Source organism: Anopheles moucheti, chromosome 3 (assembly GCF_943734755.1).
Source record: "Anopheles moucheti chromosome 3, idAnoMoucSN_F20_07, whole genome shotgun sequence".
Taxonomy (NCBI): domain Eukaryota; kingdom Metazoa; phylum Arthropoda; class Insecta; order Diptera; family Culicidae; genus Anopheles; species Anopheles moucheti.
The window spans coordinates 56965016-56989536 of record NC_069141.1 but is presented as its reverse complement, the minus strand read 5'-3'; the positions used below and the strand labels follow the sequence as shown (position 1 = coordinate 56989536).

Sequence of the window (24521 nt, the reverse complement as noted above, 5' to 3'; positions counted from 1 at the left end):
CAGCACGAAGAGTTTTTATGACTCCTCTAACCACTCTTTTGCGTTTATACTCACTCTCACTCTCTGTGCCGACTAGAAACTCACTCAGGAGTGAGTAAAACTGTCTTATTACTCTTTAGATTATAATCACTCTATAAGAGTGAGTAAAAGAGTATTATCACTCGTTTGAAATTGTAATGTGTTCTTTCTCTTGTTGGATTGTATACATTAAGTAAAACATGTAAGTGAATGTAAAAGAGAGTGACAGTGTTTTATAATTCGTTTTGGATTCAAATCGATGAATAGAAGTGAATAAAAGTGTTTTATCACTACTTTTGGATTCAAATAATTCAGTAAGTGTGATTATATATTAAAAATTTATAAAGAATAATTTATCACACCTACAGAATTATTTCAAACCAAAATAATAATAATAAAAGTAATAAAACAGTTAAACAGTTAAGTGAAACTCACTCTTACAGAGTGAAAAATAGTTTTACTCACTCGTGAATGAGTCGAGAACGAGTCGACACAGAGAGTGAGAGTGAGTATAAACGCAAAAGAGTGGTAAAAACATTGTTGCAGTGTAATACTTGTTAATGAATCTCAAAAGAGTGAGTAAAGAATTCAAATCTTTAAACCCCTTCTTTGACTCTGATTCAAATCATTGAAAAGAGTGATTATTCTCATCTCTAATGGAGACCCTTTTTGCAACGGCAAACCTTCAGCGAGAATCAAGTGAGTTGGGCACACATTACGTGCACTTTGGTTTGCTTTGACTTTGCCTAACTTTGATAGGATGAATATGGTGGACAGCTGGAACATGCCGCCGACTTCGACTTGCCCAACCACCGGGGGTGGGAGATCCACATGCCGAACCTACACCACACCGCACACACACAAACAGCAGAGGGGAAAACTTTCTGTTTGATAAACCAACCAACGTAAGTGTGTCAAAACCATCCAACCATTTACATCGAACCGGCTCTCTCTCCCGGCTCGGGGGACAAATCGGCAAATAAGGAGCACGATTGAGGTGGTGGCGCGCAATTTAATGGTTTTTCAATACACGTCCTTGACTTCAACTATCGGTGCTGCGGAGGTGTGTCGTGTTTGGCTGGTCGCTCTTGGTTCGTCTGCGAATACCATAAATAAATACCCAAACCTTCTGCCGCACCGATATGCACTCTATGGCAGGATGGTAATGAAGAAATTCGTACAGCTGTTTACGGTTTTTATTTCCAAACATTACGGATTGGTTTGGCGGCGGCTTGGTGTCGGCATTGAGGGGTTATTCCCAGGAAGAGATTCCGCCAAACATCATCAAAATCAAGTAAAAGTTTTGCAAACAACAGTGGAAGACATGCATGACTTCATCACCTCCACCCTCCTCATAAGAATCCTTTCAATGCTTGACGGTGGTGAAATGTGAGATGTGAAGGGTCACGTCAAGTTTGCAAAGGTAAATAAACATAAAAAGACGCGCCCCACTATGCAACAGAAAACCTCACACAGAAAAAACACACAAGAAACATTCCCATTTGCAGCCGATTCGATCGCAACATAGTAGTAGTAGCAGTAGTGGTGGCCACAAACCAAAAACCTTCTTCGTTTGCCGTCGAACCGGCAACAAAGCAACACATATTATGCGCCCCCTACAAAACACCACTACCCCCGTCGCCAGGCAAAACAGCATTACGCCAATGGTAAATAGCAAACAAAACTTACGCGACTTCACATACCAATCGAACCCCGTTTTTGTGGTTGTGTTGTGCAAAATTCGCATTCGCCCACCGATCCTTACAGTCCGAAAAAAACCGATTCGTACCGCGTGCCGGTTTATACATTCCTCCCAGCACAAAAAAAAACACACTCCCTTCTCCCATCTAAAACGCCACGCTACACAGAACGTGTTACGTGATCGATCAAATCGAACGATCCCCGCGTGGGGAAAAGCGACGGCTAAAACCTAACGCTTTGTTTTTAGCGTTTGATTGAACGCATTTTTGGATTAGGTTTGGTGGAATGCATGTAACGTTCCTGGTGTGTGTGTGTTGTGTTGCCATCTTTCACGGAGAGATGCCTCCGAAAATTGGATTGCACAAAAACAAAAAAGGTATCGCAAAACCTACAAATATGCGGGTCAATAAGATGCACGAGCACGCACTTCATTATCACGTCGTCGAACAAAAAAAAATGCAGAAAAAATGGAAAAGAGTTTGGGGTTGTTGGGGGGATGCAGAGAGGATGGGGGTTAAACAACATCAAGCGATCCCTTCTTCTCAGATACGATCGTTCCGAGAAGTGATATATTATAAACGTGTTGAGAAAGTTCTATCTAAAATTCTACAACCTATCCTTCTATCCCTGCTGGGCAAGAGATTGAAAAACAAGATTTGATCCCTAACCGGACCGTATTGTTGGATCGTGCCTTTACCGACGGCTCTATTTTCATCTCATCAATATATTCGGTTAGAGGATCACCATAATGCAAAGCCTGCGGGAGGATGTTAATGAGTAAGTCAAAATATTCGGCAATAACTTCAAATCAACACATGTTTAAAGCTATTTTGTATCTTCAATAGCGATTCTCCATTGAAACACAATCCATTTTTACCTTTAAACCATTTCAGAACATTAAAAATACAACCAAAAGATAAAACAGAACAACTGAATCTTCAGGCTTCTTTTACAATAAGCCAATAACTGATAAGCTTAATTAATATCAGCAACAGTAATAAACGTACATTATTGTTAAGTAACAACCATAATCGCAACTTTTCCCATAATGACTGTAAAATTAAACATCACACAAAATCATTCCCATTCGTAATAATTAGCATATTTTACGATTTCGGATCAATCGGATGACATGTCGCCGCGGGACCGGCCACGATGCATGTTACGACACTGCATAAACCACATGAAAATCCCAACACTAACACTATCGATACGAGGGGGTAAAAGCTTCAACCCAGAGAGCGAACAAACAGCAGCATCGTGTTTGCCAGCCAGCTCCATGTCCGGTGGGCCGCGTTTTATATCAGGTGTGTGTCGAATGCTTCAACACACTTACATACGCAGGACCGCGAATGTTATGTTTTATGTTGCGCTGCTTTGCTATCGATTTGCTGTTCGAACGAATTAATTCATTCACCTGGGGCGCGCGGGGATGCAATAAAAGTCAGAAGGCAGAGATAAAGCTTACCCCGGCGCGCAAAAGCATCAGGGAAGGGACAAATTTTAAACGTTCAGCTGTATTTCGTTTTTTTTCCTCCAAAAATCGATCACTTTTGTTGATGTAACAAACTGCGCGGGGAGGTCTGATGAACTTTATTACATGGCAATGAAATCAACCCGACACTCGCACAGCTATCACCCCCCTCCGACAGGGGCTAGTTGTTTTATTATTTGGGTAAAATTTTGAGTGAGCGTGTTAAATGATATTTCCAAAATAAAACAAAAACGGAACGCAGCCAAAGTTTCTACATCGTTTGAAACAATTAACTTCAAGACAACAGTGGCGTAGAGAACGAAGTGCGGCCCGAGTTCGAAACTGTCATGAGACCATAGCAACAAGAACAACATCGATCGATTAAACCAGTTCTGTTGGTGACGTTACCAGACCAAAATTAAAACAGCCCCAAAATGAAAGTGGACACCACCTGGTTTCTTTTCACTCTTCCTCCATGTAATCCTCGAGTATACGGATCACACACTGTCCCTCACCATGCTAGGAAGAGCAAAAAGAACCATCTTTACAATGGTGGAGCAAAAGTTTGTATTAAATTACATCGGTCGCTTCTTCGCGGGTTGAGTTTGGAAACAGGTTTACAAATTAGCACGCTTAAAAGCCTGAAGCAGCCTGGGTCGGGAAAGATGGGCCGTTCATCTACATGCCGACACAGTGTCTGGATGGATCGGATGCTATAAAAAGTGTGATTAATTCGAAGAGGAAATCTAGCTTGAATTTCTAATCAGTTGCTTTCGTCCAGATTTTGGGAGTTCTACGCCCTGAAAGGTAGGAAATTATAACAGCAACATTAAGTACAACCCCATGAATGCCCACACGATATATTGAGATTTAATTGGGCCAAACCCCGGCAGTATCATTCCGAAGGAACGATTCAATCCACCCATCAACCATGTCTAAGCACGGGTTCTACCAATGATAACGGCCGTTTGTACCTTCCCTGTCGTCATCGTTGTCAATATTTGCGCACTTGTAATCAAGGCTTTATTTGTGTGTGGCCATGGGACGACCAGCGAAAAACAGACACCTGCACCTGATACGCTTCAACGGCACAAGGGGCAGGTGTGTGACGCTGGTCGTACAATTGTGCTGTGCTCAAAGGTAATGAACCACACAAAAACGCCACCATCATCCGAAATTGCATCGCAAAACCGTCACCTAATCACAGTGTGTGATTTGCTTTGATATTTGTTTGACCTTCCTTACCCCAACCCTCCCTGTGTGTGTGTGTGTGCCCTTTTAACATTTCCCGGGCCCATTTTATCTCTCCATTTAAATGTAATCATTTGTCATCAGCATAATCGACGACTGCGGCACACACCACCGTACCCGTACCAGAAGTAACCTTTGCGCGGTGGACGCTTTTGTTTTAAGGCGAAACGAAATGGAGAATTTGGGCTCTTACTTGCCGCCCGATTACAAGCATCGAAACGACCGATCCGAACCGATCCTCCTTCCCCGCCGCTCGCTCGCTCGCTCGCACGTGACACAAGCAATGTGTTACACGCGGAGGGGTTTTTCCATTTTCTTGCGTGCGGCAAACGAGCGGTATACAGCGGGAAACGTTTGAGAGCTGGTTCCGCCGTTCGTGTGCACGATGATATTATGCCAATAGCTGTCATCGATTGCAAGTTTCAATACTCCACCCGGTGTGCCCACCCAACGCTCAAAAGGGCACCACGGTGGTCCCATGGAAGAACATAAGTGGATGTTTTTACAGCGTAATAAAGTGAGGATTGTACGAAAAAATTGGAATAAATTCCATACTCAGAAGGTTCTAGAAATATCTAGTCACAATTAGCATCACAACTCAAAGCAAATACCGATAAATAACGAAGGTCAACGGCAAGGAATTAATGCTTCGCCATGCTGAAATGCATAAATGATCAAATGCAGTTTTTTAGTATGTTGCGTTTAATAAATCGTCACTTTTTAAGAATTTCCATTTTTAAGAATTTTCATGCAGAATCATGAATCTAACCATGAGAAACACGTAATTTTTGGCCGAATACACCTGGGATGAGGTAACCTTTCACTGTCTGGAGAAGGAAATGTCCTCAAACGAATGTGAATTGTGCATTAGATTAAGTTACCTTTAATTCTAAGCACTACGGTCTGGCCGTTCAAGAGGTGTTCTGTTCAAAACTGCCTACAATTTGTCGAGTGCTTTATTTCGACTCTTCGACTCTCGACATTCGACTCTTTGTCAATGTTTTAAAAATGTAATTTAAAAACCCGCTGCGACTAGATTCAAACCGATAAATTTAATATATCCAAAGTCTCTCACATAAGCTCATGCAAAAGCTAAATTTATGTGCAAAAAAGTTGAGAAATCTACATACAGAATATACTTTCAAATAATAACATTTCCCAATCTAATATACAATTTAGTTTTTCTCTTTAATAATCCAAAAAAAGGTCCTTTTGCGAGTTTCTGAGTGTACATCTTCCCTTACGGTGTACTATGGTATGTTTTACTAGCGTCCACTAGCTTAAAAATTGAGTTTAAAAAATATTGTTTGTTGAAGAACTCTGGAGAAATTCGATACTAATATAAATATCAAAAAAGGAAAAAAAAATCTTTAAAAAACGAACAAATTTAAACCAACAATTGTGTCAATTTAAAATGTTCTGCTTGGCGTTTAATGTATGCAAAAGTTCATCATCAGATGAACGTATTATGTATTTGTATAATAATAAAGTGCAGATACTCAATATATTTTGTATCATTTAATCATGTTCGAATTACTACACGAACCAAAAGATTGTTATTATAATACGAAACCCCACAATGTGTTGAAAGCAAAAAAAATACAATTCCATTTATTAAAAAGCAAATGTAACATATTTCGCTACACAATTATTGTCGCCGTGTTTTGTTTCCAGCTCGCCCTGTTGTGCAAGGGATGAGAAATTATGTGAGTACGTGAACAAACGTACCTTTTATCGCGAAAGTGTTTGACGTAAAACACCCGCACCCACACACACACATCCGACAAGCGGGAGCAATAGCTTTGGATCCTTTTTTTCCACCCCCCACTCCAGTTCTCCAACGGGCAAACCCCCATAATAAAAGAAAACAAATAATCTGCGTTACGCGATAGACGGACATGGTCGGAAACGGAGAGCGTGGGGGACGGAGGAACGCCGGAACAGTGTTCTCGGAGGAGTAACATTTGCTTCCACCCCGAGGCAGTAGTACAATGTTTACGCAATCCTCGAAGGCCAGCGAACTTACGGGCAGCCCGTTTTTCACGTGGTAAGCGCGCCTGAAAACGGCACCAAGTCACGCGATACCGTCCGAACGCCTCCCCGGGAATTTCCCTCCCGTAGGAAAGCTCCCGGACGGTACAGCACCACAATCAACAGTCTTATTATCCTGGTAGTTTGCGGCCGGCAAACTGTCGCCACCGGCTACTGGGGAACGGTGCCGAGTGTTCCCGTTTTCTGGCGATTTTACAGTGCGGGAAACGTTCTATTAAAATCCTTTTTTTTAAGAGAACACTACGATCAATACAGTAAGGTTGGGCTTGGTTGAAAACTGGGACACTTTTATCTTCACGTGTGATCACTGGGACGAGTAGGGCCGTCAGCGCGTCCATCAAATTAACTAATCAATGGCTTGAGGTACACACCAACGCAAGAGTTTTAAATGCACCGCCAATGGATGTTACCACACCGGGACAACAATGTACAGGTCGGATGCGGTTTTATCAATCATGCTGCAAATATGCTCCTGCCACGTGGTTTTGGCGTTGATAAACACGTGCCCTTAACGAGAAAATTGGTTGGGCTATTGGCATGCATTGTAACGCTTTTAGTGCACCCATTACATTAGAACGTTTTGGTAAAGTAAAGGACCATTAGCCTTGGCATCTCTAAACGCGGAAGCATTAGGCATGCAATATTTGTATATGTATTTCTATCACTATATAAGGACATATTAGACTTATTTAAGGTCTAGCACAATGACACTTATTTCGAGTATCGAATCCGTTGCCTGAATATGTACATATTCATGCCTGAATGCCTGAATATGATGCAATCGTTTAGCCGTACCACAAAAAAAAAGTCAAAGAAATAAGTCAAACTGACCTGAAACTATATTTTTAGTATTTGGTAGCACTCTTTTGCTTTAAATGACTCCAAAATTTATTTTAACATCGAAATAACAAGGATTTTGACTATTTGCGAGCCGATGGTTGCATGGTTTGAGGTCTTGTAGGGCGGCCCTTTGCGTAAATCTTTGATGTTCTTATTGCTCCAAATATTCTCGATAGAGTCACACTCCAAACAGAAAGCATTTATGAATGGTGATGCCTTGGATTGGCGTGATGCATGAAGTTAGACATTATCCTGTTAGAAACCATCCAAATCATACGGATAATCCTTCAAAAACAAAATCGAAATATTTTCCAGGAGTTCACAGTAATTCTACGCCATTTAACATATCATCTACTGTATTATACTCCTAATAGGACAGTAACGCTCACTGTAACGCTACATTTTAGAGCAACTCGGGCGCAAGGCGCGAAAACAGGCCGAAATTGGTATTTGTTAACTTCTTTTGGATTGTCAGAGGAGGGAGTCTTCATAGAGAACCCACTTCTTGCCACAGAAGCCCGCTCGTAAGCAGGACCCACCACAGTCAGGGTAAAATTCACCGAAGCGCCTACGGACTAACACACTCCACATTTCTCTAGCCTCAGAACCCATGCCGGATGGTCCGTCAGGACATTTACGACAGCAAGTATTTATTAACTTAAAATAAACTAGTTTATACCCTTATTTTTTATATTTTCCAATAATTGTTCCTTTTCAATCGCAAAATAATTCAATAATGTAGTAGTTTAGTAAGCAGCAGTAGTACTAGTAGTAGTAATGATTTGAATGTCGTGTCGGTTGTCATTTTATTACCGGTCTCGGTAGTGATTTTAAGGATTCCCATAAAGGATTGTCTACATAGTTTAGTCATAACTAATGATTTTACTACAACTAGGAGCTTTGGTGGCATTGCTGATTAACAAACTCCCTGCAAAAGGATACCGAAACCCACCACCAAACGTCTGCACCTCCTCACCGCCTGTGTCCCACCCCTATTATCCTTCCCAGACGATCATATCAATTATCAGAGCAATTTATGCGACCTAACTAACCCTTTTTCCGTGCCAACGGCCCATACATAGTGCCCGTGGTTGTCCGTGTGCTTAGTCACCGGTTTAATGATACGTCTCGCACAAAACCCCACTATAGGGGGGCCACACACACAAACACACCAATGAATCAGCCAACCTTTGAAAGGTTGATAGCTAAACGCATTCACATAACCGACCGCCATTTCCACCTGTAGCTCTTTCGGGGGAAGGATTTGCCCCTATTTTTTTTCTCGCGTGTCCTCGTGAAGGGTTGGCGTTGGAGCCGCTCATATGCATAAACTTTCCGGAAGTATAAAAAAAGAGAACAGAAACACCAGTCTATCTATAAAGGGTATTTTGTGTGCGGTTCCATCGTGCAGGGTAGGCGAAGGTAAGTAAGGATTGCTTTATAATGAATGCCGGATATGAATGCTTTCCATGGATTTAATAGTTCAAGTATTGTTTAATACTCAAAAAGGCAAGAGAATCAATTATAAATACTGCTTTTTTACATTTTGATAAACGCATTACGCAGTTTTGCACAAGATGCGGTGGATCTCCGGATGCCCATTGCCAATTTGCTATGTCCGACTGCACGGCAATCTGTCACATCACGGCACTTTAATGAGCTGGAAACGCTAGATCCACTGAAGGCGCGCTGCTCTTCTTGCGCTACGACCACTCCCGCGTGTGCCTTTTACCTAATGAAATCATGCGCAACAAAATTATCATCTCCAACATCAAACGGAACACGATGTGTCCCCACATTCTCTCTCTCGCCTGCAGAACAACGGTGCAAAAGCTGCCGGTTTACCCGTAAACTTCACACCGACACCGAGCGCTCGAAGCGATGTCAGCGTGTGTTGAGATATGTTAATAATCTCGTCCACCAACATCCCCACCAACAATGCAGCAGCCAACCCGCCGACCGACGACATCAAACACGCGGAGAATAGGAACTGGAAGTAGTGACGGTGTCGTCACTACGTCCCCCATCCCTCCCTCCCGGGTGTTACACCGTCCGTTGGCCATTATACGCCGGCGTGTAGTTCGCAATCATCTCATCCAGCAATTGACCACACACACACACACACTATCATTCTCTTACTCTCCATTATCCCTTTCAAAAAAGGCCCCATTTCAAACAACCCCCCTCGTAGGAACCGGGCGGTTGACGGGGACGATTAAGCAAATGGTTATGTCCTACTCGCCCGGTAACAACTAACGCCAGCGAGAAACAACAACCTCCAGCATGGAACAGCTGGAGCACGAGGGAACGGGCAGCAGGCAGCAGGCAGCAGGTTAGATCACTTTATTAGTGCCGAGTCGGAGTACCGGGGATGAGCATTCGGAAGTCGGTCCCGGGCATTCAAACAGTATTTGAAGCGCAGAGTGGACGAAATGATTCAATTATGCAAAAAGCGACTTACAACTCCGAAACTTGTTCGTTCCACCACGCACGGCAACACCAGCAGCGAACACTCGATGAAGATCTCGACGTTGGTGGTAATAAAGTGATCGGACATTTGGCATTTCTTTTCCCTTTTTTGAGGAGTCTCAGGCGGGCAAAGGGCTACTGTGTACTGTGTACCAGTGATTCAAGAAGATGCCCTGGCAGTAAGGTGCTTTGATGGATGAGATTAGTCTGCAAGATGACAATTACTGTCAGGCAAGTGAGCACCTTCTTTTCCGGTCTATTAATCATTCGGCCTTTTTGGGTGTATAATTCTAGGTAAACACCAAGGCAAAAACATATGGAACATTATGCTCTCGCCACGCGTACTTCCCATATCCTACCATCGAAACAATCGTACGATTGAAAAGCGTAATTGTTGAGCTGCCACAACGGTGTGATAAAATTATAATCCTCTCAATGATTTATGTCCGCTGATAATCAATCATCGATCGATGATGATTAATAATATCAAACCAGGGAAGAGATTCCTCCCGAAGAATCCCCCATGAAGGTGTGAAACTTTTCATAAAACTCTAACATGCATGGGAAAGCACACCGCCCAAGCGACTAAGTGCGTACAGGGTGATCGACAAGAATATGAACGTCTAATTAGGTATGATGTAACATGTCATAAAAATTTGGGAAAAGTCGCCAAATTAATGGGAACTGCATCTTAGATTGGGAGTTTTTAAAGTAAATAATAAAAAAATCAAATAAATTTATCAACAAGTGCGTTAAGCACATGGATCTAGTAACTTCATGACGACAATCGACATTCAACATCCAACTAACTCATGAGCATCTCAAGTATATTCTCAAGTGAAACTGAAAGCCTAAGCCGTTATCTGCGAAATAATCGCGCAAACACTTAGTCGCCGTACGTGTTCTATTTTAACCTACTGTAGATAGCCATGCTCGCGTTCTTCCCCAGCGTATGTTACGTTTTGCTGGAAATGTGATCAAAATATCTACACACATGCACGAACAATCCGTCACCATGCTGTCATCATCGGCGTGATTAGTAACTTCCTCCCAGAAGCCGGCCTCAGTGCCGTCTCCCGAACATGACGTCATCGACCACGTAAAAGGCGTGACACCGACGGCGAGAGGATGTGTACACTGTAGCGTTGTTTTCTGGGGAGTCACCACATCGAATCGAATGACGATTTACCATTTTTAGTATCTCTTTTCACATACACAAAATGGTTGTATTTGTTCGAATTAAAAGCATTTGCTTGCTCCGTACCAAACCAAAACACATTACGTGACCTTGGTAGTGTTACGTGATCGGTACGAATTCGCACGATCGCAGCTGTTTCAATAGTTGTGCAGCCAACTTGGATCACATGAGATTCACTTTTAGCGGAAGCATTGTGATGGGACCACATGGTTCGAGGAGTAGAACCTTCAAGAATGGTACGAATAAATCCCACTGGGCAAACATTTGCACTTCCGATTTTCGCGTCAGGAAAAAGAAAAGAGGACATAAACGACAAAAAAAAAATTGCAGGTGCGTCCATCAGCACCTCTGTTGCGTATAATGACTTCTCTCTATATGCATTGGTTCAACCCGCACGGAAACAGCGCAGGTTCATGGACGCAACCGAGAGAACGCATTCATTTAGCGCCGTTTGTCATTGTTAGCGAAATATTTTTTTTTTGTGAGCAGTGAAAAACTGCCCCAAGGCGGATGGAAGATTCGCTAAACGAAGCGATCCAAGCTGATGATGCTGACGTCAATACCAAATAACCGATCGTTTGAAGTTGAATTCGGAGTGCGGAATGATCGCGAAAAGACAACAATACCCAAACAGCGGCAAAAAGGTAAAGTTTTGTCCAAATTCACAAATAAATACACAAAAAAAACATCACCTGAAGGGTGAAGTTGTTATGACCGGCACGGACGCCCAGAACCAGTACGCAAGCGAGTGCGAACCGCGTACGCGGTTACCAAGTTCATGGCATTAAAAAACGGACACTCGTGAAGTGCTGTAGTGGTCGGTTCTGCGCCGCGGAAAACAAACAACATCACGCTCTCGCGGGCTGCATGACTTGCTGGCAATTGTTTTGTTGCGTGATGGTACACCATGCTGCGGGACCTAAGAAGCGCGAGGCACTTTGCGTGCGGAGTGGAAACGTTAGAGAAGGAAATGAAAATATATATATCTGAAGCGGTTTTGGTCAAGGTGGACTCGCGAGCGCGAGTTGTGTGCACACACGGTGGCCTTAGCCAAGTGATCTGGCAAGGAAGTTATCGGCGAGTTTAATTGTACACCGAAAGCCCTGTGTAGCAGGGAGATTGGGGAGATCAAGATGCAATACAGACCAAGTCACCTTTAAGCCACCACCAAAGCAGAACAATGAGGATCAATTAGCAATCAGCTATTTTTTTTATTTTATGAACTCTCAACAAAACTCTGGTCGAAGGCATTACAAGACCCGAAAAACAACTTCTCTCGCGAAAGATTCACTATACGACCAGAAGTTCAAGATCGTACGACTACGTTGGTCTCTCGCGGACTATCCGTACATCCGTAAAGGCGAGCCCCTTTGCTCGAAAGAGGTGGAGCTGCTAGACGCTTCGAAGATGTTTCGAGAGGCGATGAATGTTCCGGTGTGTAGCGCGTCAAGGCAAAAACAGATTACACCTTAAGCCACCTCGCTTTTGATCATTTCTAGAATATACTGATGACGTACTTTTTTTGCATTTTTGTGACCAATGAGAGTGTCCTCTCAGCTGGAACTAATTTGTTTACTATTCCGAAACCGTTGATTTTAACAGCATTCGATAGTGTTGTATCGTTTTGTTCTTCATATCATTAAATAGACAAATAAATTATTAAGTTACATGACACGTGACTACTTTGAATAATTGTCGAACATTTAATTTAACATTAAACATAAACACATCTCACTTTGACGCTCAATTTCATGCCATAATAACATCGATTCATGTGCTTTACACCTGCCCTTCCAACAATTACTTCTTGTTCCGGGATGATAAATCCTTACAGGCGTTACTTGATCTCCATTCACTTTGCTGGCAGTAAATAAAGCCCACACGCCGGCAACCACCGGCATATGGCGGACGGGTTTATCAATTGTAACGCACGCCAAGGACATTTCAGCCTCTTCGTCGGTGGCATCAAGACGTGCTTTGTGTGCTTAAGCAGATAATAAACTGCTTGCCAAATGGGGGGAGGGCCAGTTTGCGCAGGGAAAAACCGCAACTCAATATTAACGGTTATTTTCCCATGGATTTTCCGGGGATGCATCAACAAAAAGACATGGTGTTCAAATGATTAATACAAATTCATCTTTTAATATTAGTTTTTACTTTTGCAACAAATTTTCCAAACATCTTGGCGTTCTTCCCAATGTTGAGATTTGGTTTGCATCATGTTTAATAAATTTGTCGTTTAGACTTAGCTTCAAACAGGTTATGATATTTTTCCACCCAAAGTGTGATCATGTAATGTAAAAGGAAGTCGATCTCAAAACATTAATTCGAACACGTTTCGATGGTGTTTGCCAAACATTGCCAATATCAGAAGGAGTTTTGGATGTAGCATATAAGTCTTAGCTTCGTAGCCTTATCTCCATACCAAAAGAATAGTTACACAGTCGTCTTCAGGTGGCATCTGGATTGTGAAGTTCATTTGGCCCGATTGTGAGGTTGTTCCACAAATTATGGAGTGCCGCCATTCCACGGTGCCACAATTTATTTGTTAAAAATATCAGATGATCACCAATTCCAATCGCGGTTTCGCCATGCACTTATAAAAAAGGTTGACCACGGTTGGCACGCAATGAACCCTGGCATGTAGCGACACGCACGAGAACTGCATGGCCTTTTTTGTCTGATTTTGAGAATTTGCATCTTGAACTGGTTGCAGGTGTGGTGTCGTTGCATGTGTCGAGAATCGATACCATAATCAAACGAACGATTGGATTAAAATCCCGGGAGCTGGGAGTCCACAATCTTTCGCATACAGAAATACTATTCCATGGTTTAGTCTGCATGCGGTCATTGGCTGTTGCAGGAAAAAATTAGCTCTTGACCACCGTGTGCCAAAAAAGAAAATCTCATCTTGACGTAGCCTTTAGCTGCTGGTCCTTCCGAAAGAACAACTGATAGAGTGCTAACACCTCATAATTAAGGGTATATGTGTAGTTATAACTGACCTCGATGATCTCCACCACTAACCCTTAAATAAGATGATCTAATTATGTGTTAATTAACCTTTATCTATATGACCTAAAACATGACATACAGATAAGTTGTCCACCTCTCAAAACAGCTTTCATGCCTATTCTCTACTCCCGAATGTCAATCTTCTGACAAAGTCCATTGAACACGCGCATGTTTCAATTCCAGTAAGTACATGGCACATACCTACTAAATGACGAAAATGTGTATTCGAACTTATTGATCATTCCGTAGTTGACTTAATTTTCTATAGCTACTTACCTAGGTCTATTTTGCATGTAGTACTGGCCACCAAATATTACCGCCATATAGATGCCGCAGTAGTAAAACACGTACGTCCAGTTCTTCACCATCCAGACGCGCGTGTCCTGATGGATGAACTCATTCTCAAAGTCGAAGATGTACGAGTAGTTTGGCGTTATCTCGACATTCATCTTGAGGCCGTAATGGTTGCGTGTGTTGCGCCGCTTTGGTGAACGTGAGCGTGAAGCGAAAGGATGCGCAACTGCAACGACGGATGGCGGAAGTTCTTCTTTAAACCGGCACTGCTGCTTCTGGTTCGACCTTCGCTGCAGACGATACGGGAGCGCAACGGGTGTCTTAACCGGCTGGATGCGCACCTTTCACGCGCGAACTTTTGTACACTTTAATCTTCAATAAATATTATGCCACCATCGGTACCCCCGGGCAGCGGCAAGGTGTATCGTAACTAAGCACTTATTTACTTTCAATATTTTGTTTTAACACTATCGATCGTACCGACAACCGTTTCGTGGCACGCCTGGGTAAACGCTTTCCTCCTGTAACACCGCACCATTTAATGAGAAGTAAGAAAAAGGTAAGTAAGAAATTTTAATTAAAGTACAAAACTTCTTGAACGCCTCTCGTATATCGCATAATTAGTAAATATTCTCTTCTGATCTTAGGAGCCATATTTTCTAACCGTCAGCCGTCGTAAAGACTGTCAAATAGACAAAACCCATCCTGCAATTTTAACGCTATCGATCGAATTTCTTCGCGGTCAATAATTTGTCCTGCGGGAAGAAAAATTCTACCGGCAGATTCTGCCCATCCGGGATGATACCACAGACACACATACACATCCCGGAAGCGATATACTCAGAGTGGTAGAGAATATGCTCACAATCGCTTCAGTGGAAAAAAAACGAAAGAATCTGCCAAAGAATGCAATTTTTGAATGGAAGGATACGGGTGCAGAAGGAACACAACATTCGCACAGCATCTCTACAGGACAATCCAAGGATACATTGGGGGCTCACTGAGAAGAGAAGCAGCCGGCTTCTGGAAACGGCAATCGGAATACAGGCATCCGATACAAAAGGTGGCACACTACATTTTCTTTGCTCTCTCTCTCTCTCACACACACATACACACGCTCTCTGACATTACAGAAGGCGGTGGTGTGTGCAATGTATGTTCCGTGCGCGATCTCCTCCGCACACACAATTATCCTGTTATGTCACTGATAAAACATACACGTGCTCACACACACAGCACACACACAACCCTATTCATATACGTTTGGCAAGTGCACATGTCCTCTCGAAGATGGAGTACAGACAGGGGGCTCCTTGTGGCTGGATTACTTCCGGTTAGGGTTTTTTTTTAATTTAATGCTTGAAAGGGATATTTCATAGCTCCATACACCACTTTGTTCGTTTGAGAGGAGTAAGTTCTGCCTTTTGTACACTTGGGAAGGGTTCGCTTTCCCTTCCGTCTCTTTAAGGCACCGTCGTGTCCGTCTGGCTGGTGGAGAAGCAGTAGATTGGCACTTTTCGGAAACTTTGGATCATCGTACCGTCGTTTCCGGCTCACAGCAGCAGCAGCAAGCCTTTCCTGCACGGTGGTTTTCACATACACATAAACACACACACACAGCACGACACACGCGCCCACACACAAACACACGCGGCAAGAAATGTGCGCTCGTGAGCAACGTAACGAAAAACGGAAAGAAACGGAACCAGAAAGTGTCTCCAGACAGCGCACAACAGGGGGAGCACGGTGTTTTTGTGCGAAAACGACGCTAGCTTGTCCGAACGCTAAATGAACCCGTCTGCACCGCGAACGCACGGTTTTAACCAGCGATTCGGAGTACGCGTTGTACAGCAAGCCGCGCGCTCTGGTGAAAACTCAGCCGCACAGAAAATCCGCCGGGAGAGGGAGAACATCGATGAATGAATGTGCCAAACGCTGTTCGCATGGTGGACCGTGAGTCGTATGTGTGCGTGCGAGAGCGAGGGAGGATTTTTGTTACTCTCGAGCTATGGCGATGTCTCTTTCTCTTTCGCGCACCGCGCTCTCTCGGCTGCTGGTATGCGTGCGTGTTGGATGATAACGCGCGTTACAGCAATATGTGGCGTGATGATTCAACCTATCCATACGCACACACCGCTACACACTTCCAGTGCACGATACCGAAAAGGGGATGGAAAACACTATATATTCAGCAAAATTTATTACTGTACAAATAATCATATGCTAACGTGGGCACACACAACCACATTTCACAGGCCTGCTTATTTGCTCACACCACCCAACTGTTCTGTCTGTATTCCAATCCGGCACACCAACACACACGCAACGCACAGCATCGCGTGTGCCGGACGCAACTGACGTGCAGCCAAATGCATTTCAAATCAGTGCAATTTTTGTTAACTATCAAACTTATTTAGTAAATTCTTTTGTCTTATTATCGTGCACAAAATTAAGCACACAAATGCCCGTTCCTGTATTAAAAACGTACACATCCTATGCCACTCAGTTCAGGTTAGGGCTCTGCTTTGCCGGTAGACGACAGAAAAATGTGCTCTGCAAACGTGATTATCGCGATTTGCGGACGCTCACACCTGTGGGTCGATCTATTTTCTTTGTACCGAGCAAGTACGTGTCCTTTGCCCAAAATGCAGTACAGTTTTCATTTCGGTTTTCGGCTAGCGGTTTCCCGAAACGGTTGTTTTTTTTCTATCCACAATTATCCATTTGCCCGGCATATGATATCACACACCACGATATGACGCTGTTGCTTGCTCACTCTTTTAGCACTGCATCGCTCCCATACCCTCTCTTTCACACTGCGCGCTTTGATTAGAAAGAGAGAAAAAACTACGCGAATAGTGTGCGTACGTTTGTGTGAGTGTGTGTGTATGTGTATAAAAATGTACAACTAGAACGAGGAAAACCATATTCCAGCCGGATCGTTTTCTCTTTTTGGAGAAAGCGATTGCACACGCGTACGCCCACAGTACACTTTCTAACACGTTTTGTTCGGGTCGTTTTACCTTGATTCACCTTTTACATTACAGCACCCGCACACTGGCTGACTTATAGGTACTATTTCCAACACTGCGAGATATACAGTACACCCGTAAAGTTAAAATGAACTGAATTTTTGCTGCGAATTGAAAATTTTAACAGCTGAAAATTCGCCAGCTGACAGTTGATAACGCTTGCTCTTTTTGCACAGTTTGCACTCTCTCTCTCTCTTTCTTCATCCCTCACGAAACGTCTTACGTCTGATGCAATCATAGCGTGTGCTCTTTCCATTTTCTCTTTCTAACGCAAGAGAGTTTTGTTTTATTTATCCTCTGTCAATTTTCATCACGGTATTATTAGACTAAAATTTTCGTGGAATCCATAATGACACTTCGTACAACAAATTTGAATTATACTCATATTTTTACCAAGCACAAAATTCACAAAACAAGAATCTTTCATATTTAAATATTTTGGACTGTAAAGTTCAAGCTGCTTGCGAGGCACAGTGTGAATTACTGCAGTTTTTCCGTTTTTAAAAAAAACCGGTTTACAATAATATTTTTCAAGTATCATTGCACAGAATTTAATTCACAAAATTGAGATATATTTGTTTATCTAATAAACATCCATTACTACACTATAGCCAGCAAAGACACGCAATAAATAGTCATAACATAGCCTTACAGATCTCGCAACTCTAAAGTAAATCCATTTTGGAAAGGTTTTTCGTCAGGATTATATTGTGCACATCGTTGAAAACGGTGCGCACGTTCTGCGTGTCGGTAGCAATGGTGAAATGGAAGTAGCACGTGCGTTTCCGACCTACCAGATGAGATGTCCTTCTCGGTGGTTCGTTTGTGATGTCCTGTGTGGATAAAGTATACGATTAAGATGTTGCAAACCACCCACAGCCAGATCGATGTTCACTTACCACCAGTTTCGAGCGGATAAAAGATCTCGTGCGCGTCAGCTCATCGTACAGCTGGTCCTTATCCGCAAATGCAACATAATCATCATAGTCGGGAAAGTACGTTCGTATCGATTTGCCCGCCAGCAGCTTCCGTTCCAGCACATCCTGTTTGTTCATAAACACGATCACACCGGTTTCGGCCAGAAACCGATTGTGCCAAACGCCTCGGAACAGCTCGAACCCTTCCGCCAACCGGTTCTGCTTCGGATCTTCCCGCAACGTTTGGTCGAACCCACCGCAAGAGATCAGAAACAGGACCGCTTGGACGCCCTCGAATGCTTGCATCCATTTGTTGCGATGATGCCGCTGCCCACCGACATCAAACATGCGAAACTCCTGCATACCGCCACCGAGCGAGCTGGGCATGCGCACATTGAAGCGGATCTCCTTTATACCGGTTGTGATCTTACGGCAATTCAAAATGTCACTGTTGGTCGGTATGTATCCTGGCATTGAGATCTTTTCCACGCGATCGAGAAAGCTGATAACGAGAGATGAATCATTTCCATTAAGCATGCCGTTAAACAACCGACAGTTCGGTCAACACTACTCACTACTTTGCACTTTCGATCAGCTGGAACTCGTTCGAGCGTTTGTAGCACCGTTTGACACCCGAGTCCGACCACAGCCGGCGGACGTTCTGCACGTACTCGGACGAGAGATTCCACGGCGCTTGTTGCCCCATTCGTAGAATGTACTCCGCACACCGTTGATTGCTGACCGAATCGAACTCCAGCTCGAGCAGTATTACCTGCCGCACCAGCTCGTAGATCGATTCGTGTATATTTTCGTAAATGTCCGTCAGCTTCTCCAACCGTTCACTGTAAAACGAATCGTAATATAAGGGAACATTACAACTACGTACTTAGGCGACGATCACTCGATTCGGGTGCGATCACTCACTCGAAACTGTAGCTGTTCTGTATGTGCAGGATGCGCATCTGCTTGATGATGGTGGTTTTGCCTGATTCACCCGCACCGAGCAGCAGCACCTTTACAGGATCGCGGTAAAGTTTGCGCATCTGCACCAGCTCTTTGGACGATTGTTTTTTCCTTGCCTGCAGCTCGTGCGATGGCCGACGGAAGCAATCGATCAGCAGCATGATCCTTTTTGGCGTAATCGACACAAAAATCACAACCAGATATGTGGGAGGGTGGGTCCTATGCGACTCGGTTGACGGCAACCGAATGACCGACGATGCTTCGTTTGCGGTGAGTTAAAAATACGGAAAGCGAGCCTATTCCCTCCTGCATTTAGAAAAAAAGACGACATAGAAGAGAGTTTTGTAATTTGTGTAATTGCCTCTGCTGCTGTAGTAGGTTTGTTGTAGGAGGGGAGTGAAGACAATGGTCAGACGTGTATTTTCCGTTGCTCGATCGATTGGCGATGTGTTATCATATGGTGTGGGTGAGTCGGGTGTTAGGCGCAGCAACGCTGGGCATGGAAAACAGTATCGGACCCCGCCGATCTTTCAATGCCGCGTGGAAGGAAATGACACTATGGGTGAAATATTTCCTGTGTAGACCACCAGCGGTAATGATAACGATTGATCGCTATTTTAAGCTTCAGCCGGTTGCTCAAGTATGTTTGCATATGCACAGGTGAGTCATCCATCATAAAATGTATCATTGTTGGGTTAGATTTATATCATGGAAAACCACCAGCAGTTAGTTTGCTAGAAAGTCTTCCTGCCTTAGACATAATTTCACTACAAAAGATTTAGATCGATCTTCTTATAATACAAAATGTGAAGAAAAAACTGCGAAAGAAAGAAAACAGCAAGATCCTGGAGTACAGTCGCATGTAGATTAGAATCTCTTCACGGTACGAAAACGACACGATAAAGATCGATCGATGTTTATCTTAACAGTGCAATCGATGCACTGCAATCAATGTCATATACTATGGTGCAAAATCCTAAATCATGACAAATTTAAACTATTTTTATCGAAAATTTTACCACAGGGATTTTGCAAAATAAACTTTATCCCAAGGTTAGACATTCCGGTGCACCAGATACACCGGAACATAGTGGGTTGCATCAGCAAAACAACATGGGACGAGCTCCACGTATTAAATATGCACATATTCTCAATCAATCGCTACCGGATATCTATCCCCTGGGTCTGTATCACCTTATCGGGTGTTAATCAAACACGGTGCAATAGAAACAATCCTCGAACCCTACCACTTACTGTAACCGATGTTGAACAGATGTTTAATACTGAACTATCTCTACAGCGAGTAGATAGAAAACAACCGTGGAAAACAAGGCATAAAACCCACACAATATGAAGGCAAAGTTGTGGAGCTGCGGAGTAGTAGCACGGCCAATTGTGTGTACCATCACCTATCACCTTTCCTTTCCTTTCCGGCGGCTATAAGTTCATCGACAGTTCGATTGGATCGCATACGATTTTACATGACATTTTGCACGTGTATTCGTATCATTTTATCGGATTGTTTCTTTTTTTTCAGTCCCTTCATTAGTGCCATCATCCATCAAGCTGAAGTGCCTCCAATTGGCCTGGTTTGTCTTTATAAACATGGAGGAGGAAATAGGAGACATGTGCGAGGTAAAGGTGCGTTTGAATATGAAGCATACATTATGACTACACTAGAAACGTTTGTCTTTTCACAAGCAGTGGTAACATATTTGCCCACGTTAAGGATGACGTCACAGGCATTGAATTTCATTGAAGAAATGGTACACTCAGCAAAACAGCTGCCGGAAGTCCAGGAAGGGAATGCGAACATGCTGACGTACTTGAAGATGTAGCGCACACCTTCTCTACGAGAAACACTTACAATTCGTTCGTTCCGCCCGCTTCTCAAGACTCAAGATGATCTTATGCTGTCCGATTGTAATGAATGCATTGATTTCTGGGAATTTTTAATCCCACCACTGATAGTTTGCTAGATAAGCACATCGCTCAACCAACACCCCACACTGGAAGAAGTTCAAGTTAATCGTTGATAACTGGGGGTCACTACCACATTACCCCACTGGGGGTGTGATGTACCGGTGCCCCACTCGAAGATTTCTTCATGACCAAGCAGGATCAATGGATTACGAGGTTCTGCGATGTGTCGCTAGTTTGTCGCTAGTGACAAAGTGGGTATTTGCGTGATGTGAAGTAATCGTAGAGTATGACTAGCACCAGGTATCAGAGTTTTGTGTACGGCTTTAACAACGATTTCATCCCCTTACTCACCTATTTGGATCAAGATTTGTGTGGTTTACACTTTAAACTTATGTTTTCGTCCTTTAAATTGTTTGCTGAGTTGCATACAATATCTCAGATTGTATAGCAATATTAGACTGTTCTGAATGTTCACTGATAGTCACTAGACAAACCTTATCACATTTATCCTAACTGATCACGATACGACATATAATGTACACGATCAGCTACACTCAGGATCGAACATCACAGCTAAGTTTATCAACTAACACCCTACGAACTTTTAATGTTCATTACTAATTTTTAGTTGAAATACTTGTGATCCGTACTTTCAACAAGTAGAATTCAAAACTGTCGAAGCAAAATACACCCCCCTCATCGTATTGCACGCTTATCCAATGGTGGAACTCTTACACCGACGGCCTCCGAATGTGTACTAACGCGGAAACACTAGTGAAAACTGCTGATCTACAATCTCGTTAGACCATCGCAAGCACCAGGGCGACGCATTTTAAGGGAAAGTACACGTACCGCCCATTATCAGTACCCCATCCTCCGCTGCAGGTGATAGTAATAATATCGCGACCACTCCGTTCTTTGCCCGTCCGCGTGCTAGTCGTTGTTTGAACGATATTGCTCACCAATACTGATACTTACCGTCAAGAGATGCACAGGCCTTCGCGTGTCACCTGCCACCGGTGCTGTGCTAAAGTCTCCTTGAAATATCTACGAACAAGCGATTGGTTTTCGTTTCTCCTTCACCCGAACGTTAAGTGTGTAAGGGGTAGAAGAAGGGTTTGTTTACGTTACGTTTAGTACGGGGTCATAATATACTGACCACCAAGAAGTGAGACGTACGGATGAAGATCCACTGCATAGAGTATTTCTTACCTAACGGGCATCGGGTTGTAATAATTCACAAGTGTCACATGGGTTCTGTGTATTGTGTAATCCAGAGATGGATTAATTGTTCTCCCCTGGGATATATGGATTCAAGCAATATAAAAATCCCCTATATCACGCACAAGCACATGCACATTAAAAGGATAACAGGCAAGGGCACGTAATATCGCTTTGTCTTTTTATCGTATGTAAACTATTTGTTTTTGCAATAAATCTGTAAAAGGCGCTTTCATGGTCCGGTCACGTCCTGAAAACGTGAACCAGTAAGGAAATGGAAAACTGGGGCTTTCCTTATCAGGTCCATGGGAAACAATGTTATCTGGAAATGTTTGGTAATTAAAGAATATCTAGTCCAACCTAACCGGTTACCGATCGATTCGGTTCCCATGCACCCCGTGGGGATTGTATATCGTCAAGTGTACTTCTCAGGGATCGATACAGGTATACACGACATAGGACTGCATATTAGTTTGTTGTTTGGTACTTCAGCTAATTGTACAATCTCTAGTGCACGCCACTACGAAACGCTCGGCCTATATCTCGGTTTAAGATTTTTACGATCTTGTGTCTGTTACGCTTGCGCGGTGAAAGCGCACTTTAGTTCCCTTGCACTGTAATATTTTCTGCGATGAAGAACTTGCATAATGTAGAATACAAAATTTCGGATACGAAACGGCCAACCGATACAAGTTTTGTGTTCTTATGGTTGTATGATTTCATTTTCCTTAACGTTTATCTTTTGCTTTAGAACTTATTGCATTGCGCTGCTTAAATGAAACGGAATAATTATAACCTTCTTTAATGTGTGGCCAACGATGGGACAAGAATGCACAACCATCAGGCCTAAGCACGCGAAACAAAAGATTCAATACGCCCGGAAAGAGTAACGTACAGTATTCCCGCTTCGTTATTCCCGAGTGGTGCCGGTGTTTGGTTTATATGGATAAAAGGAAGCAAATAAAAACTCCGAAGCCCGCTCTCACTTCAGCAATGACCATTTCAGTTGTTCTTTGGCCGACTGTAGAACCTGCAAGAAGAGAAATAATCAATGGGCGAGAAATACACGAATGAACGGAAGGAAATTAATTCTGGATGTAGTTTCGATTGGAGTTTCGTTGTGCAAATACGAAGCTTTAAAGTCGTATCATTGTGCTTTCTTTAATCGGTGATTTTAGTGTTTGTTTCATTTGTTCGATTTGTTCCATGAACTAAATACGATTTGTAGTTATCAAATGCGGAATAGATAGATGGAGTGCGACGATTGAAATACTGCACGCTGCTGTGGTGGTGGATGGCTTTGGGCATTGGATGCACATTTCACCAGAACAGTCCATGAATTGCGTTAGTTACCTGGGCAACGGTTTGTTCCCCGATCGGAATGTCATCGTTTCGTAGATCGACTCGCTTCATTACGGACGATGGGTCGGCATCCAGGATAATACTGCAACATAATTTCCATTAGATTAAACATGAATTTATACTATGGAACTATGGACTTACCCTCCATCACAAATTTCATCGAACGCTAGCATCACAATATCGAGATTTTCCAGCACCGCTCGTTTTTCAACGTTTTTCTTCAGAATCATGGTGATCGTATCGTATAGGCAGTTCAACACCGACAGTAGTATTAGCTCGTTTTCCTGTGTGCTACCCATCACGTAGAAGAACAGATCCACATTGCTCTTGTACACGCAGGTCAATCCATCCAGCATAATAATTTCCGCATCCGCCCGGTGTGTTTTGTTGAACAAGTTCTTCTCGTACGCTCGCTGTTCCTTCACCGTGGGAAACACGTTTTTGTCGTAGTACTTGGCCAGTATCCGGTTACCATCGTTGTCCAGTATGCACATTCCCTTGATGGTGTACAGTGTAGGTTCCTGCCCGGCAAAAAGATGATGACACACACCCGATGCTCAATGTTAAACCACGTATTACCGACTAGGAAACCCTTTCTAGGCGTAAACTTACCATAAGTGAATCCATCGTTTTTGCCGAAAAGTTCTGGATGTTATTAACAAACGAATTATTACTCTTTTCCACTCGTAATTACTAAATTTACAACCAAATTCACGATAAACTCTTCTTCGCGAAACCAACACAATAAAATGTTTACGTGGAAAAGCGAATGTCATAACAAAGGCCACCTG

At 43.1% G+C, this 24521-nt stretch overlaps 3 protein-coding genes across 6 annotated transcripts in view; all 3 read right to left on the bottom strand.

Annotated features, from left to right (window-relative positions):
• Positions 1-17479, bottom strand: part of LOC128302236 (elongation of very long chain fatty acids protein 6) — a 39407-nt gene extending 21928 nt beyond the window's left edge. Inside the window, exons 1-2 of one of the 3 annotated variants that reach the window (XM_053039013.1) lie at positions 17346-17479; positions 14295-14833 (exon numbers count right to left, since the gene is read on the bottom strand). In XM_053039013.1, coding sequence (XP_052894973.1) covers positions 14295-14467 — 173 coding nt within the window. In that variant the 5' untranslated portion in view covers positions 14468-14833; positions 17346-17479. Of the gene's footprint in view, positions 1-14294; positions 14834-15852; positions 16123-17335 lie in introns of those variants that run through there. The other 2 variants (XM_053039010.1, XM_053039011.1) reach the window with 2 other exon arrangements.
• Positions 17480-17876: 397 nt separating this feature from the next.
• LOC128304280 (guanine nucleotide-binding protein G(f) subunit alpha) lies at positions 17877-22059 on the bottom strand. Of its 2 annotated transcripts, none has more exons than XM_053041441.1 (5): positions 22000-22059; positions 19186-19530; positions 18837-19103; positions 18244-18763; positions 17877-18177 (listed from the first exon to the last, which is right to left on the bottom strand). In XM_053041441.1, exons 2-5 carry the CDS (start codon positions 19383-19385, stop codon positions 18010-18012), a joined length of 1155 nt encoding a protein of 384 aa, XP_052897401.1. In that variant the 5' UTR covers positions 19386-19530; positions 22000-22059; the 3' UTR covers positions 17877-18009. The 2 variants fall into 2 exon arrangements, with proteins under 2 accessions (XP_052897401.1, XP_052897402.1); XM_053041442.1 differs by lacking the exon at positions 22000-22059 and adding an exon at positions 21499-21524.
• An 891-nt stretch (positions 22060-22950) lies between these two features.
• LOC128303270 (coatomer subunit zeta-1) lies at positions 22951-24475 on the bottom strand. Its single transcript, XM_053040164.1, has 4 exons — positions 24343-24475; positions 23872-24251; positions 23722-23812; positions 22951-23398 (listed from the first exon to the last, which is right to left on the bottom strand). Exons 1-4 carry the CDS (start codon positions 24355-24357, stop codon positions 23351-23353), a joined length of 534 nt encoding a protein of 177 aa, XP_052896124.1. The 5' UTR covers positions 24358-24475; the 3' UTR covers positions 22951-23350.
• Positions 24476-24521: the final 46 nt, after the last annotated feature.

Excerpts from the sequence above, each read along its gene's own strand:
- LOC128304280 (XM_053041441.1), bottom strand. The coding sequence starts at position 19,385 with ATGCTGCTGATCGATTGCTTCCGTCGGCCATCGCACGAGCTGCAGGCA. Across the intron at positions 19,104-19,185 it reads CAGAACAGCTACAGTTTCGA|TGAACGGTTGGAGAAGCTGA; the intron begins GTGAGTGATCGC and ends TTCGTTTTACAG. Across the intron at positions 18,178-18,243 it reads TTATCCGCTCGAAACTGGTG|GACATCACAAACGAACCACC; the intron begins GTAAGTGAACAT and ends TTATCCACACAG.
- LOC128303270 (XM_053040164.1), bottom strand. Across the intron at positions 23,813-23,871 it reads GATGAAATTTGTGATGGAGG|TATTATCCTGGATGCCGACC; the intron begins GTAAGTCCATAG and ends ATTATGTTGCAG. Across the intron at positions 23,399-23,721 it reads GGGAACAAACCGTTGCCCAG|GTTCTACAGTCGGCCAAAGA; the intron begins GTAACTAACGCA and ends CTCTTCTTGCAG.